We start from the raw sequence: 15,304 nt of genomic DNA, 5'->3' as shown, positions 1-15,304 counted from the left end.
CCACACCAGCCACACCTGTCCAGCCTGCTTCTCATCCTCCTTCTGCCCCTTGGACCCACATTCCCTCTGGCTGTGTGCGCTTTTCCGCCAACAATCACCCAGTTTATTATAAACCCAACATTTATTGAGAACAAAGGAAACTGGTTAGCACAGAGGCCCAATTTCAATTCATTAGACTTCAGCTGAGGGTGGGGAACAGGGGTGTGGCCAGCCCTGAAGTCACCCTCCCAGGGAGGAACCAGCTCTGGGAGACAGGGGCTGTCAGACCTCCAGGGCCTGGCTGGGATCTAACTGAGGAATGTGCGAAGGGGTGGGGGAGAGGAGACGGTAGCACCCCCAGGTGTGGGCAGCAAGTGGCGGAGGTGGCTGTCCAGGGCTTGGGGTGGGGGTCGTGGTCCTCTCTCAGGGGTTGACGGGAGGCAGGGAGCCGAGCTCAGGCAGCAGCTCGGGGTGGGGATCCAGGCGGGCCAGGCGGCTCTGTTCCAGGGCAATGGCCTCAGCTGAGTGCTTGCACTTCTCAGAGCCACACTGGCAGGTGAAATATTTGCTTTTGATGTCCCAGAAGCGGTCACCATAGTCAAACCTGTCAGGGAAGCACAAGAGGTCTGTGGGACTCAGACCCACTCCAAAGCACCCACCCCCATCTTTGGATGGGCTCTAAGCCCTCCTCTGTTCTAATGCACCTGCAGCACCAGCACTGCCTGGTAGCTTGTTAGAAGTGAAGATTCTTCAGGCCCCATCCCAAACCTACTGACTCAGAATCTGTGAGGCTCAGGACTCTGTTTACAGAGACATCGGACAAGCTCTGCTCTAATCCATGCCTGGAAACCAGGCACTCGCCAGCCGCCTGCTGTTGGTCCTGGGCTTGCTGCATCTCCCACACCCTGGCCGAGCCGCAGGACGCCTCACCCCAGTTCCTCCCCGGTCCGGATGTCTCGGGAGCTGAAGAAGGCAATGCGTGGAAATCGCAGGTCTTGGTGCAGCATAAAGACCCGGACGGGGATGATGTTGGGGTCACACAAGTGGTTGATGAAGCGGCTGATGTTGCCGTAGTAACGGGCGTCGATGCAGTACACCTCTCCATCCTGATGGGAGGGCGTCATTCATCACATCTACTACCACCCTGCTGGCTGGGCCAACCTCCCCACCCCCCTGACTACCCAGCCCCTCCTCCTCAGGTTTCCATCTGCTGACTGAGAGGAGGGCGGCAGAGGGGTCTCCTGCCCACCTTGTTGTCTAAGTCGAAGAGATAAGAATCATCCTCTCTCACATCAGCCTCAGCATCAGAGATCAGCTCGCCGACATACCTGTTGGGCAGGGAGTGGTGGTTCTGGAGGTGAGCAGGGGTCACTGGGAGCAGGCTCCAGGCCCTGTCTCTCCTCACAGCCCCAGGATTCCTCTTCCACTGTTTGTCAGCTGTCTGTGAATCTCACAGATCAACACAGCTGGGGCTGGGGTGGGCGACCCAAGGCACAGTGGGCCCCCAAGGATAGCGGACATCATCTGGGAGGGAGGGGGTGGGTGGCCCCCAACCAGAAGGGGGGTCAGGAGGAGGAACCTGAGGACACAGGCACGTGAGGGTACACACAGGACACACTCCCGCCAGCTGGGGTCCCACCAGACAACTAGGTCAACAGGCAGGACCGACAGAGTGGGGCCAGGGATGAGCTGGAGAAGCAGTGGTGGGGAAGTTAGAGGGAGGGGCTCGAGCCGCACCAGAGGATGACTCGGGTGAGCACGGCAGCGCCCAGCCTCTGGGGTGAAGGGATCGGTATCTGTGGGCAGTCGGCCTGGGTGGGGAAATCTGTTCAGGCGTAGACACGGGGGTTTGTGGACTAGGGATCACCCAGCAGGTGGGGGCAACGCTGGGCTGAGGACAGGAGAGGGGTGAGGACAGCGGGGAGGGGACGGAGCCACAGGAGCTATGAAGAACTGGGGGTGAGCACGCCCACGTTTGGAAAGCAGAGGGAGAGGAGCTGGTGAAGAGGAAGAATGGATGGGTCGCAGGTGAGGACGGTGTCATGGGAGCCAGAGCTAAGGGGGGCGGCAGATGCCAGGAGAATGAGGACTGAGACACACGGGTCAGGGAGTGGGACTGCTGAGAGGCAGCATCAGCAGAGGGGTGAGGGTAAAGGCAGATCTGGACACGGATGAGCAGTGAGTGGATGATGGGGAAACTGAGGCCCAGGAGGAAGGGGTCGCTTGTCTCAGTCAAATCGAGAGATGACATGATGGAGGAAAAATGAATGGTCCCTTAAATAGGCAATTGGGGCTGGATGAGTTTTTTTCTTTTTTTTTCTTAAGGCTAAAGGAGACCTAGATTACGTTTGAAGGCCATGGAGTAAAAGCCAGGGGACAGGAAGAGGTAATGGATACTGGGAAGAGAAAGAATTGATGGATGGAGAGGCCTGAGGCCCCTGATGAGGTGGACAGAAAGGTAGCTGTTATCACCTCCATTTTGCAGACAAGAAAAATGAGGCTCAAAGAGGTTGTGAACTTGGCCAAGGACACCCAGCTCTGTCTGTCTGTAAAACTGGGACTTTCCGCAGTGGGGAAGGGCAGGGAAGAGGGAGTGTGAGGCTTGGAAATACACCGAAGGGGAGGGAAAGACGCAGGCACTGCAGTCTGGCCGGAGCGCAGGCTTGGGGATGGGGGTCAGAGGAGGCTGGCCAGGGTGGGGGCAGCAGGAAGAGCTGGGACCCATCACGGAGGAGGGCAGAGAGGGAGGCCTGGGAGTCAGCCGTGGCCCTGCATCCAGCCCCCACGCCCCCAGGAGCCAAAGTACCCCCTCCCCACCACTCACTCGCAAATGAAAGTCCCCTGGGGAATGGTCTGCAGGGCTCGGACCCCCCAGCCCATCTTGGCTGTTCGGTAGAGCTGCAGTCGCACCCTGGGGGTGGGAGAGAGGGTGATATTCAGTGGTGTGACCTGGAAGCGCCCCGAGGGAGAGAAGGGAAAAGGGGGAGTGCGGGGAGCTGAGGGGCTGGGCCTCACTTGATGCCACTCTGCACTACCCGGTTCTTGCAGTTTCTCCAGCAGGAGCACGCCTGGTTACACTCAAAAATCAGCGGGGGCTCGATCTTGTTAAATTCCTGGAGCAGCCGCCCGTCCTGGGGTTGAGGGAGGGGAGGACAGTGGTTTCTGTGTGGTGCCCACCTCAGCTGCCCAGGACTCCCAAGACTTCACAGAAAAATCCACTGCTGACCCCAGCCCAGACACAGGGAGGACAGGCTGGGGGAGGCCACATATGCTCTTAGTTTATCCAACAGGAAACACACAACCATTGCCCTGGGTTTGCATATACCTGGGCCAGGCCCCTCTCTGTCCTGGCAACAGCCTAGGAATCCCAGGTCTCGCCCTGCCCTCTTCGCTGCTTCCCCCACAGGGTAGAAGGTGAGGGACAGGGTCCCAGGGAGTTGGTGTCAGAGGCCAGCTCCCCCAAAGGAGTGGATGAGTGTGTGTGCGGCCAGGGCGAGGGCACGTACCTTGTCATACCAGCAGCGAATGCTGAGCTGGCCACACAGGCAGTTGGAGCTGGAGCAGTCATCCACGCATGTGCAGTGCTGGGGTGGGAGGTAGGGTCAGCTCACCCCCCAGAATCGGCCTTGGCCCCTCAGATTCCAGTGCTCCCTGCCCCACAACTGCTGTCCTTTCTCTAGGGTCCACATTGTAGGACAGGGATGGTGATGGTCCCCGGATGAGGGGGAACCAAGATGCTGCTGATGGGGGTGTCTCTAGGGCCACCATGAGCCCATGTGATACCTTCACGTGTCCTAGAAAAAGGACCCCCTCCCTAGGTGGACGCAAGCCCACACCGGAGCTCCCTTTCAGCCCCACCACCTTGGCCAGGTGCCCTTGTTGGCCCACAGTGTGCCCAGCTGTACCTGGTGGCTCTGGGTATCCCTTTGGGAGGAGGGCCCAGGGCCCTGCACTCACCTGTAGGTGGGTGATGTTGCGGTCGATGTTCATGGTGGACGTCTCGCAGTTCTCCGAGATGTACTTGTAATCCTCGGGGCAGGGCTCCCCGTCCACACCGTTGACACAGGGAATGGGCACGTTCTCATAGCCCCGAGCCACGTCCCTGGCAGGAGGGGAGATGGAGCTGGGTGGCTAAAGCATGGGGTGAGGACTCCCCTAGGTGGGGAGAGGGCTGGGTGAGGGAAGAGGGTGGTTCTGGGGGTTCACTGGGGCGTGGGGAGTAAGGTTCCCAGATAAAAGGCAGGACACTCAGTGAAATCTGAATTTTAGAGTATCAAGAAACAATTTTTTAGTACAGGTATGTCCCAAATACTGCATGGGACACTCCTAACGTTAAAAAAGTATGCACTGTTCACCCGAAATTCTAATTCGGCTGGATGTTGTCTATTTTTATTTGGTGTATCTAGTTGACGTGTGCGTGTGGCGGGCGGACGGGGGACAGAGGTGGTTTTGGGGACTCAGAGGATTCTAGGGGCCGGGGGAGGGGGCGGAGGTCGCTCTGGGTAAGGAGAGAGCCCAGGCTCACCGGCAGATGATCTTCTCAGTGCGGATGGCCCGATTGCCCACCCCGAGCCGCAGCTTGCGGTTGAGCTGGAGTGCGAACCACACGTCAGAGCGCTCAGGGGTCAGGTCCCACGCCGTGTCCCCTTCCTTGTTCCGCAGCTCAGGGTTTGCCCCGCGGGACAGGAACAACCTGGGAGGGGACGGGAAGCCTGTGGGGTCCGGGGCTGTGCGAGGGGGCAGAGGAGTGTCCAGGTGGGGGCGGGGCGGGGGCTCACAGCACGCAGTCGTGGTAGCTCTCCCGGGCTGCAATGTGTAGGGGCGTGTCCCCGTGGTAGTTGACAGCGTGGAGGTCGCAGCGGGCGTTCAGGAGAACCTCTGCGATGGCGGCGCTGCCGGTGAAGGAGGCCCAGTGCAGGCAGATGTTCTCCTCCTGGGGAGGTGGCAGGGGGAGAGGTCTGAACCCAGCCGGCACCTTGCTCAGGGGCGGGGGGCTGAACCCACTTCCCGCATCCCGACCAAACTCTCACGTTGTCTGTGAGGGTGACGTCGGCGCCCCGTGTCAGCAGCATGCGGATCACCTCGATGTGCTTGTGCTCTGCGGCCCAGATGATGGGCGTCCACCCCCCGCTGTCCTGTGGGTGGGGAGGGAAGGAGGAGGGTGGAGAGGCAGCTCCAGCCCTGCTCACCCAAACAGATGCTCCACCACTCACAGGCTGTGGAACCCTGGGCAAGTCATTTAACGGCTCTGGGTCTCTGTTTCCTCGTTTACAAAATGGGACTAGTGAGTGTCTATTGCTCAAGGCCGCGAAGTGATTTTTCTCTCTTTAAAAAGTTATGTATTTCCTTGGGACTACCCTGGTGGCGCAGGGGTTAAGAATCCGCCTGCCAATGCAGGGGACACAGGTTTGAGCCCTGGTCCGGGAAGATCTCACATGCCGCGGAGCAACTAAGCCCGTGCGCCACAACTACTGAGCCTGTGCTCTAGAGCCCGAGAGCCACAACTACTGCAGCCTGCGCGCCTAGAGCCCGCACACCACAACAAAGGGTAGCCCCTGCTCGCCGCAACTAGAGAAGGCCCGCATGCAGCAACGAACACCCAACACAGCCAATAAATAAATACATAAATAAATAAGTGAATTTTCAAAAAAGAAAAAATTAAAAGAAAAAAGAAAAAATACATATTTCCTCGATCTGCCTGCCCACTCAAAGGTCCTAGAAGCAGGAACCCAACAACAATGACCACCCCTAGGTACACAGACTGTAGTCTTGAAAAAATATTTCCCATTTAAAGGAACCAGAGTTTCATAGAGAAATGGTAGATCCTGAGTCTGGGGCAGGATAGGTGCTGAAAAGGATGCTCTCAAAGTCCACTGGGTCATTTCAAAAGCCACAGGAGCCTATGGCAAGGGGCTTCTTCTGGACAAAGGACAGAACAATTCAAAGATCAAGAAGAGCACCTCAATGATCACTGCAGCACTATTTACAACAGCCAGGACAAGGAAGTAACCTAAGTGTCCATCAACAGAGAAATAGACAAAGAAGATGTGGCACATATATACAATGGAATATTACTCAGCCATAAAAAGGAACAAAATTGGGTCATTTGTAGAGACATGGATGGACCTAGAGAGTGTCGGAAATCAGAAAGAGAAAAACAAATATCGTATATTAACGCATATATGTGGAATCTACAAAAATGGTGCAGATGATCTTATTTGCAAAGCAGAAATAGAGACACAGACGTAGAGAACAAACGTGTGGATACCAAGGGGAGGGTGGGAGGAACTGGGAGACTGGGATACGCTATTGATACTATGTATAAAATAGACAACTAATGAGGACATACTGCATAGCACAGGGAACCTAACACACTGTGGTGACCTAAATGGGAAGGAAATCCAAAAAAGACGGGATGTATGTGTATGTACAGCTGATTCATTTTGCTGTACAGTAGAAACTAACACAACATTGTACAGCAACTATACTCCAATAAAAATTAATTAAATAAAAAACCCCAAAGGTCAAGAAGAATGACACAGACTAAAACACCTCCAATCCGTGAAACACTGAGTTAGTAAGGAATCTCACTGGACAGTGCCAGACATTAAGGCTGCAACTCATTTTGAAAACTGATAAAGAGAAAAAAGAAAGAAACAGAAGAGAATGAAGAGAAATACAAACGAAGGGGGAAAAAGAGATGGGGACAGACTGGAACAGTGTGAAATGCAGGGAAAGGGTCAGAGTTCAGACGAGGGAGAAAGGGGACCTAAAGCCTGAGGCTGAGGCAAGGACCCCAGGGGGCTGGGCCGGAAGCCCGGCCGCTGACCTGGGCGTTGACGTCCACCTGTCCCGTGCTGAGCAGCAGGCTGACCATCTCCAGATTCCCAATTTTGGCTGCGTGGTGGAGGCAGGTGGAGCCGTCTTCCTCCTGAGGGCGATGCAGGCAGATGAGCCGGCTGGCTGGCACCTCAAGCCCGGGCCCTGAGCCCCGGCCCTGGCCTGCCCGGCTGCGCACCTTGCTGTAGACGCAGCCCCCGCGCTGCACCATGTAGCGAGCCACCTCCAGGTGGTTGTTCACCACGGCCTCCATCAGCGGCGTCCGCTGCTGCTTGTCCACAGCATTGATGTTCGCCCCAGCCTGCAAGGAGGGGGCACGCGGGCTGGCACCAGGGAGGGGCTGGGCAGGGGAGGGGGTCCCAGGGCTGGGCCCGCGCTGACCTGCAGCAGTACGTGGCAGATCTCCACAGAGCCCTTCTGGGCAGCCGCGTGCAGGGGCGTGCGCTTGCTCTGCTGGTCGCTCTGGAAGTTGGGGTCCAGGTTGTCCACTGCGGGGAGGGCCCGCCACACCGGGAGAGGGAGGGACAGGTGGTAAGCAAGCTAGGGGGTGGGTGGCACCTCCTCCAGGAAGGCTTCTCAGGGCCCCAACCTGAGTCAGGGGCCCCTCCTGGGCCTTCTTTGTGCTCACCTCCACTGCAGCACAGCACTGATCAGAGTAAGAAGTTAAGAGCACCAGCTCTGCCTGAGTTCAAATGGCCCCTGCCCCTTAGTACTGCTGTGCACTGGGCAAGGTAGTTAACCTCTCTGGGCCTCCGCTGGGAAGATTTAAGTGAGTGAACGTGCATAAGCACTCAGAACAGTCCCCAGTCCCCATCATCACGGGTTATTCCCCCACCACACTAAGTCCTTCAGGGCAAGCACGACGTTCTTCATTGCTGCCCTCCTGGCCCCGAGTCCAGTGACTGGTACATAATCGGTGCTCAGGCAGGGTTTGCTGAACGAAGGAGTGGAATACTCACACAGCATCAGGATCACCTTCTGCAGCTCCCCTTGCTTCACGGACAGGTACAGCTGCCGGGGGTGGAAACGGAGTTTCTTCCGCCTGCCATGGTGAGGGAGGGAGAGGGGGTTGACTCGCCAGATTCAAGCATCGGTTCCCACACCTGCAGCTCCACACTTCCAGCCCCAGTCCTAGCTGCTGTGCCCGAGGTCAACCCCTACTCACCTCTCTGACTCCTGGATAACCAGGGCCTTTTCCAGGGCCTCCCGGCCTGGGCCAGGTGGCAGCCCCACAGCCGAGAGGCAGCCCCCATTGGGCAGGGTTAGGGAGGGCCCCGAGCTGTCGATGGTGTCAGCCAGGGGTTCGCAGGGTGGACGCCGGGGCTCCCCCTGTCCTCGCATCCGGGCGCTGTGGGAGAAGGTGTGAATGTTCAGGGGAGACGGGGACTGGGGCAGGGAGCAGACAGAAAGGAAGGGCAAAGCCAGTACCTGGGCTGGGAAGTGTCCGCTCTCCCAGGGGCATCCTGGGCCAGGGGCGGGGGGGCAGGGGCTGCAGTGCCAGCCGGTGGGGTCACCCCATCCCCCCGGGGGATGGTCACCTCCTGGGCCTCAGATGCATCCTCCCCACAGTGGGGACAGAAGACCATCCCGTTCAGCTGGGACACACAGGCCTTGTGGAAGCGGTGGGCCACTCGGAAGTCGGGGTGACACTCCAGGAAGGTGCCCTGGGGGCAGAAAAACAATGTGGCCAGGCTCTGGGAGCCCCTACCCCCATGGGGCATGCTGCCTGTCTGCCCCACTGGTCACTCACCGCCGTGCAGAAGTAGCCACAGCCTGGGCAGCAGTGGTGTTTGACCATGCGGGCGCGGTGGGTCTCACAGAGCACCATCAGTGCCACGCGGCTGGACGGTCTCATGGTCTCCCGCTTGAGGATTGCAGCGTTGCAGCCTGATAGCTGTGCGCAGTGAGGATGGGTGACAAGAGGTGAGGCTGGGCTCTGGGGCTGGATGCCCTGGCAACTCACCTACCAGCCCAGAGGCCCACCTCTCCATCCACACTCTCCGTGGCCATGCACTTGTGCCCTGCTCTCTCGCTGATCCGGTCTATCTTGGGTGCCTCCATGCGGCAGCTGCAGAGGGGCAACTCCTCAAACCCACGCTCTGTCTCCAGCGAAGATGTGTCATTGGACACCCCTTGGATGGAGGAAAGAGGGAGCTGAGGGAGGCCCAGCCTCTCACCCACCGGGACCCCTCCTGGGGCCTCTCACCCCCGCCCTGACTTTCCCTCCGTGCTCCAGAACCCCCAAAGTCTGGCCACGGACACCCCAGCTCCAGCGGGGTTCCCCTCCTCCCCATTCCCTCCGGCCCCAAGGGCGCCCCTAGTGGCTCCCTATCCCGGCAATTGGCAATTACCAGCGTGGTTGGGAGAGAGGGTCCCCTCGCTGGGCAGCTCCAGGGACCCCAGAGGGACCTCCATGTACTCACTGGGGCCTGAGGAGCCCACACCATTCACTCCTGACACAGAGACAGAGAGAGTGAGAGTGCGAGCTCACAGGTGCCTGGATGCGGGGGTACATGCGGGTGTGCATGCTGAGCGTGTGTGTGCATGCATGCTCTCTGGGGACCGGGAGGGGCTGGAGGAGGGGCCCCCAAAACAGAGGAGCCTTCTCACCTCGTGGCTCCTTGGCCCTCGGAGGCTCCCGCTTCCGCCGTTTCCGTGATGGCTTCACCCACGGGCTGTCCTTCCGCCACTTCTTTTTGGCTTTGCGCCGGCCGCTGGAACCACTCTGGGGAGGAGGAAGAACGTTAAAGAGCCCGGCCCGCAGCCCATAACCCCCTCCTTTGAGGACTCAGACCTCCGTCCCCGAAGCCCCCACTCCTCCGGGGACGCCAGCCTCCAGTTCTACCCTGTCAGACTGATTGCCTGACTCTTCATCTTCTTCTTCTTCTTCCTCCTCCTCCTCTTCCTCCTCCTCCTCTTCCTCCTCCTCTTCCTCTTCCTCACTCAGTTGTTCAGCCAGAGCTTCGACCTCAGACTGGAAGAGAGGCAAAGCGGGGCTGAAGAAACAGTGACCCCCAGGCCACAGCTCTCTGCTGGGGGGAACTTGGGAGGGAGGCAGAGCAGGACACATCCGACCCCCGGGACTCAGAGAATGAGGCGGGATCAAGAGAACAACAGTTCTCCACGGATGGCTCCCTGGTGATGACGTGTGAACAGGAAAGGAAGGAAAGGGTTGGATACAGAGAGGAGGTGTAGCATATTATACTGTAATAAAAAATAAGGTGCTAGGGTTTCCCTGGTGGCGCAGTGCTTGAGAGTCCTCCTGCCGACGCAGGGGACGCGGGTTCGTGCCCCGGTCTGGGAAGATCCCACATGCCGCGGAGCGGCTGGGCCCGTGAGCCATGGCCGCTGAGCCTGCGCGTCCGGAGCCTGTGCTCCACAACGGGAGAGGCCACAGCAGTGAGAGGCCCGTGTACCGCAAAAAAAAAAAAAAAAAAGGTGCTATGGTGACATGCAACAACATGATGAATCTTGGCAACATAATAGTAAACAGGAAAAGGAAGGAATACATTCTAGATAACAAACGTATAGTAGGAGACTCTTGATGAAATTCATAAAGAGGCAAGACTGAAAACACTAAATGAAAAACGAGTTAGAGGGGCTTCCCTGGTGGCGCAGTGGTTAAGAATCCGCCTGCCAATGCAGGGGACATGGGTTCGAGCCCTGGTCCGGGAAGATCTCACATGCTGCGGAGCAACTAAGCCCGTGCACCACAGCTACTGAGCCTGTGCTCTAGAGGCCGCGAGCCACAACTACTGAAGCCCGTGCACCTAGAGCCCATGCTCTTCAAGAAGAGAAGCCTCTGCGACGAGAAGCCCGCGCACACAACAAAGGGTAGCCCCCGCTCACTGCAACTAGAGAAAGCCCACGTGCAGCAACGAAGACCCAACACAGCCAAAGATTAAAAAAAAAAGAAAACAAGAAACGCTATAATGAAGTCAGGCTGACATCTCCTGAATCCACTGATCTTAACTTCACTAATAAAAGACCAAATGTTCCACGCCTGATGTGATACAACATTGGGCAGAGAGTTATGTGTTAATCCCCACCCAATCAGCCAACTCCTAAATGTGAAGAATTCTGTAGGATAACTGACTTGGTTTCTTCAATAAATAAATGGCACTTTTTTTTTTTTTTTTAAATAGGGAACCTATACATCAAGAGAGACCTAAGACAAATAATCAAATCAATGTGTGGACCTCACTGAAACCTGACAGACGAAAACTCATTTATGAAACAACCGAGAAGATGTGAAGACTGACTGGTGGCAAGGTGATGGTGTTAAAGAATCATCTGTAGGGACCTCCCTGGTGGTCCAGTGGAAGGGCTCCCCGCTTCCACGGCAGGGTGCATGGGTTTGATCCCTGGCTGGGGAACTATGATTCCCACATACCACACGGCGGAAAAAAAAAATTATTTGTAAATTTTTTAAAAACAGAAAGAGGTCTTATGTTTAGAGATACTTGTGGAAATATTTCTAGATAAAATGATATAGTATCTGCGATTTGCTCTGAAATAATCCAGTAAGTGTGGGTGTTGGGGAGGAAGAGATGAGTCAAGATCAGCTGTGTATCGATAATCCTTGGAGTTGGGTGATGGCTACCTGGGGGCTCACTATTCTATTCTTTTGTGTATATTTGAAAGTTTCCATGATAAAACGAATGAAAAGCAAAACAGGCAAGACTAAGCATTATGCTGCATGGACAAACATATATGTGAAATAAAACCAAACAAGCAGCAAAGGAATAAACAAGCAAACAAACAACAAATAAACCATAAAATGGGATGTTAAACCCGAAGTCCAGGATGGTGATTATCACTGTGGAGAGGGGCAGGGGGATGGTATGGGGTAAGGCACACACTGGAAATAAGTTATAGACAGTATGGGGCAGTGAGTTAGTGGGTGTTCAGAGAAGGAAAGAAAGAAGAAAGTGGGGCAGGAAAGACTGGAGAGCGAGCCCTGGGCGTGGGGGAGCACTGGCCGGGAGGGCGGCTGGCTCCCTCTCACCTTGCTGTCAGAGTCCACCCGCTCATCCACAGAGTAGGAATCGTAGTAGAGGCTGAAGTCATCCCCCACCACCGTTTCCCACTCCTCCAGGGACCCGGGCTCCCCCTTCTCCAGGGTCACTTCTCTCGAACCCCGTGCAGAACCCAACTCCTCTGACTAGAAAAAGATTTAAAGAAAAAAATTGAAGCTGCTGGCCCTCCCTCACCAACACCCCATTTCCCTTGAGGGCGAGTTGGAGCCCCAGCTCCTAGGATCCCTCAGAGCAGCCCCCCAGGTGGAGAGGCCCAGGCCCTGTTCCCTGCCTCTCCTGGCTCACCAGGCCACCTCCTGAGTTCAGCTTCCTCCTTTTGGCCACATCTGGAAGGAGAGAAAGGAGTGAGGCCCGTACTCTAAACCCTTAGCACAGGCCATAGCAAGCCGCAGGTAGGTGGGGGGTGGGACTGACCTGAGGTCACCTTCCCCAGCGAGTGCACATCATCACTCATGCGGAAATGCTGCACTTCAGGGGGCCGCTTCTCAGGGACTGGGGGCTGGGGGCAGAGAGGGAGCACACTTAGGGTCAGGGAGCATCTATGGTTCTGCCTGGATTAGCTTAGAGCCAAGCCCCAGGTCGGGGTGGGGTTGTGAGCCACACCCTCAAAAATGCCATCTGAAGTTCCCTGCCAATAATAAGAACTGTGTCAAGCACATCCCACATCTAACACTGATGCCAAGAGCCCTAAAAACACTGTCATAAAGCTTCTGAGATTCTGGGGCTCTTGTCATTTCCCTCCTCAGACATTTCTGTGGCCCTCAGCTCTTTCCCTGTACAGCAGGGGCAGTTTCAAAGAAGGGAGAAGTTCCCTTGGGGCCTGCTTTGAGGTAGAAAGGAAAAGTGATTGAAGTTTCTCTAGTCATTATCATGAGAGTAATTAAGACATTAACTACATAATTAACTCTTCAACATTAGTGTCTTCTACTCCCCTCTGCCTAAGAATGTAAACCCCAGCAAGATAGAAACCTGTCTGTTCCAGATTAAACCCCAGTAGAGAAACTAACACACAGTAGCGCCTTGGTATGTATGTGAAGCAGTGACTGGATAAGAAAAGACCTGAAGGTAAATTGTAAAAAAGCAGCCCACAAGAGGTTTATGGTTAATTACCCTGTCTCTCCCACCCCAACAAACCTCCCCCTAAGCCCCACCTGTCCATTTCCTGGTTTGGACATGGTTTTCCTGGCTCGATGGACCTTGGGCTGCCCCTCCGGGCTGGCTGTGGCCGGAGGGGGTTCAGGCCCTGCTGCTGTTGCCCCCTGGGCCCCCGGCATACTCAGCAACCTCATAGCCAAACTCTGGACTGATGGGGGTGATTTTCCGGCCCCTGTCATTGACATCTTGGCTCGGCTGGGACAAGCGCCCCCCTTACTGGGGGAAGATGGGAATGACTTCGTGGCATGGCCTGAAAAACACAGGCAAGCAGGCAGGAGACAAGATAAGAGGGAAGGCAAAGTCAGAGAATACCCCACCTCACCCCCAGGCTCCCTGGCCTCTCACCCATCAGGATGCGGCCCCCATGGAGGTCCCCATCTCCCTCGAGATTCTCGGGTTCATCCCCAATGAGTGGTGTGGCCCCTACAGGGGTGTCAGCCCCCTCATCGCCGACGGTGACCGTGACAGAGGCTGGGGATGAGGGGCCAGCAGTCTCCAGGGAGTCGGGGTTGGCCTTGGGCAGGATCTCCTCACTACGAGGGGTGTCCCCTAAAGAGCCATGAACTGTAATGGAAGAGAAAAAGTTCAGGGCTAAGGGCTCAAGAGATCCTGTGTTGGGGGAGGTGAAGGTCCAACTGGGCCTGTTTCTGCTGCACTCACCTCTCTCGGTGGCTCCTCTGGGCTCCTTCTCCAGCACCAGCGCCCCCATCTCAGCGGGGGCCTCCCCCTGGGAGGGGACACAAGGGATAGGAGAGCTGGTCAGTCCCGTAGGAAGTTGAGGGGCCCAGGACGCCTGGGCCCTGGAAAGAGACAGGAGGCTCCGGGGCCTACCTCTTCCTCTATGGGGCGCCCCCCTTCCGCGGCCACGGCTGCCCGGAGGGGCCGCACGACCCCTCCCCCGGGCCCGCATCAGCCCCCTCCCTCTCGGTAGACCCCGCATCTCAGGGACCGAGAAGAGAGGAGGGGGAGGGGGCGGGGCCTCCGCACCCCGGCCCCGCCCCCTCCTCCCGGCTGCACGCGCCTCTCCCCCTTTGTCCCCCAGGCCGCGGGGACCCCGGGCACCAACCCCTCCAGCACCCGCTGCCCCCCAGCCCGGTGGACGGCCCCTCGTGCCCCTCGCGCGTGTTCCTGGAGCGCCGGCGCCCGCTGCCCACTCGGGGGCAGCCGGCGGCTGCACGCGCGCCTCGGTGCCCACTCCCCCCACCTCCCACCCCCTGGTCCCCTCATCCGCCCCCGGTGCTGGCCCTCCGGATTGCTGCAAGTCTCGCCCGGGCCCCCCGGCCCCGATGCACCCCCGGAGCATTGCACGGGCGCGCGCTTCCCCCGGGCGCGCGCGCGGGCATGCACCCGCCTCTCCCCCTCCCCTTCCGCACCTCGGCGGCCGCCGCCGCTGCAGCTCCCGCCGCCGCCGCCATCGCCGCTTACGCGGGGGGCCGAGCCGGCGCGCGGCCGCCCCGGGTCACGTGGGCGAGGAGGGAGGGCTTAGGAGGAGCCTTAAAGGAGCCACTACGCACTTTCTGGCCATTTTCCCCCCGAGAGCGGCCTCAGAGATGGCAGTTCCTGTTCTAAGCTGGGGGCTGCAGGGGGAGAATTCCTGCCATTCCTGGCCTCAGCTCAGCTGGGAACCGAAGGCGAGGCACGCCTGGGTCCAGGTGTGGCTTCTCCATCTGCCACCTGGCTTTAGGTAACTAGCGGAGCGACTGAGCCTCCCGGCTCTCGGCAGTGGCTGTATTTCCAGTCCTGCCCATGTGTGCTTCTCCCGCTTCTGGTTGCTTTCTAGCTTCTGGGTCACTAGATAGAAGACTCGGCCTCAATTTTGGCCTCGGTTCTCTAACGAGCAAGAAGGGGGCGATGGGGACGCGCGGAGGACACCTTTACTCTTGGCTGGTTCTAGCATGCAGTTTCAAGTGTCCCCTGGAGCAGCGATCCCTTTTGAAAACCTGGGGCTAAATGTTTCTTCCATTTATGCCAGACATGTCACGCCACCACATGCACTAGAGATCCAGGTAAGCCCCCAGAGGCCCGAGTCATTACTGTCTGGTAACACTCTAATAAGTAAACTTTTTTGCCAAACACTTCACAAGCATAGCAGGCACTCCGTTGGTCATAGCCCAGCCGACAGTGGAAGTATGAGTGATATTACACCAGGACACACAACTTTGAGAGCAGTATTTAGAGTACCATCTCTTTAGGTATTACATCTGGTCAAAGTCTGGAAAATATCTGCATTTCACATGCGATATTTGACACAGGCGAGTGGATAGGGTATAGGGCACCTGAGGCCAATTCAA

The 15,304-nt window shown here is 57.3% G+C and overlaps 1 protein-coding gene across 7 annotated transcripts; it reads right to left on the bottom strand.

Moving 5' to 3' along the window:
* Positions 1 to 108: 108 nt before the first annotated feature.
* EHMT2 (euchromatic histone lysine methyltransferase 2) lies at positions 109 to 14,428 on the bottom strand (the record flags this gene model as incomplete). Of its 7 annotated transcripts, XM_079712953.1 has the most annotated exons (28): positions 109 to 583; positions 910 to 1,085; positions 1,229 to 1,307; positions 2,804 to 2,890; positions 2,995 to 3,110; positions 3,486 to 3,563; positions 3,937 to 4,081; positions 4,505 to 4,672; positions 4,758 to 4,912; positions 5,010 to 5,114; positions 6,809 to 6,910; positions 6,998 to 7,120; positions 7,201 to 7,307; positions 7,779 to 7,861; positions 7,985 to 8,167; positions 8,248 to 8,483; positions 8,570 to 8,713; positions 8,803 to 8,951; positions 9,171 to 9,272; positions 9,430 to 9,544; positions 9,665 to 9,793; positions 11,828 to 11,983; positions 12,144 to 12,184; positions 12,273 to 12,357; positions 13,010 to 13,263; positions 13,359 to 13,577; positions 13,674 to 13,740; positions 14,387 to 14,428. In XM_079712953.1, the coding sequence occupies 28 exons, from the start codon at positions 14,426 to 14,428 to the stop codon at positions 403 to 405; spliced, it is 3,627 nt and encodes a 1,208-aa protein (XP_079569079.1). In that variant the 3' UTR covers positions 109 to 402. The 7 variants fall into 7 exon arrangements, with proteins under 7 accessions (XP_079569079.1, XP_079569081.1, XP_079569080.1 ...); XM_079712955.1 differs by lacking the exon at positions 3,486 to 3,563; XM_079712954.1 differs by lacking the exon at positions 9,171 to 9,272 and having other exon boundaries at positions 5,010 to 5,153.
* Positions 14,429 to 15,304: the final 876 nt, after the last annotated feature.

Source organism: Hyperoodon ampullatus, assembly GCF_949752795.1.
Source record: "Hyperoodon ampullatus genome assembly, chromosome: 10".
NCBI classification, from domain to species: Eukaryota; Metazoa; Chordata; class Mammalia; order Artiodactyla; family Ziphiidae; genus Hyperoodon; species Hyperoodon ampullatus.
The sequence above is the reverse complement of the archived record's forward strand: the minus strand, read 5'-3'. Positions and strand labels throughout refer to the sequence as shown.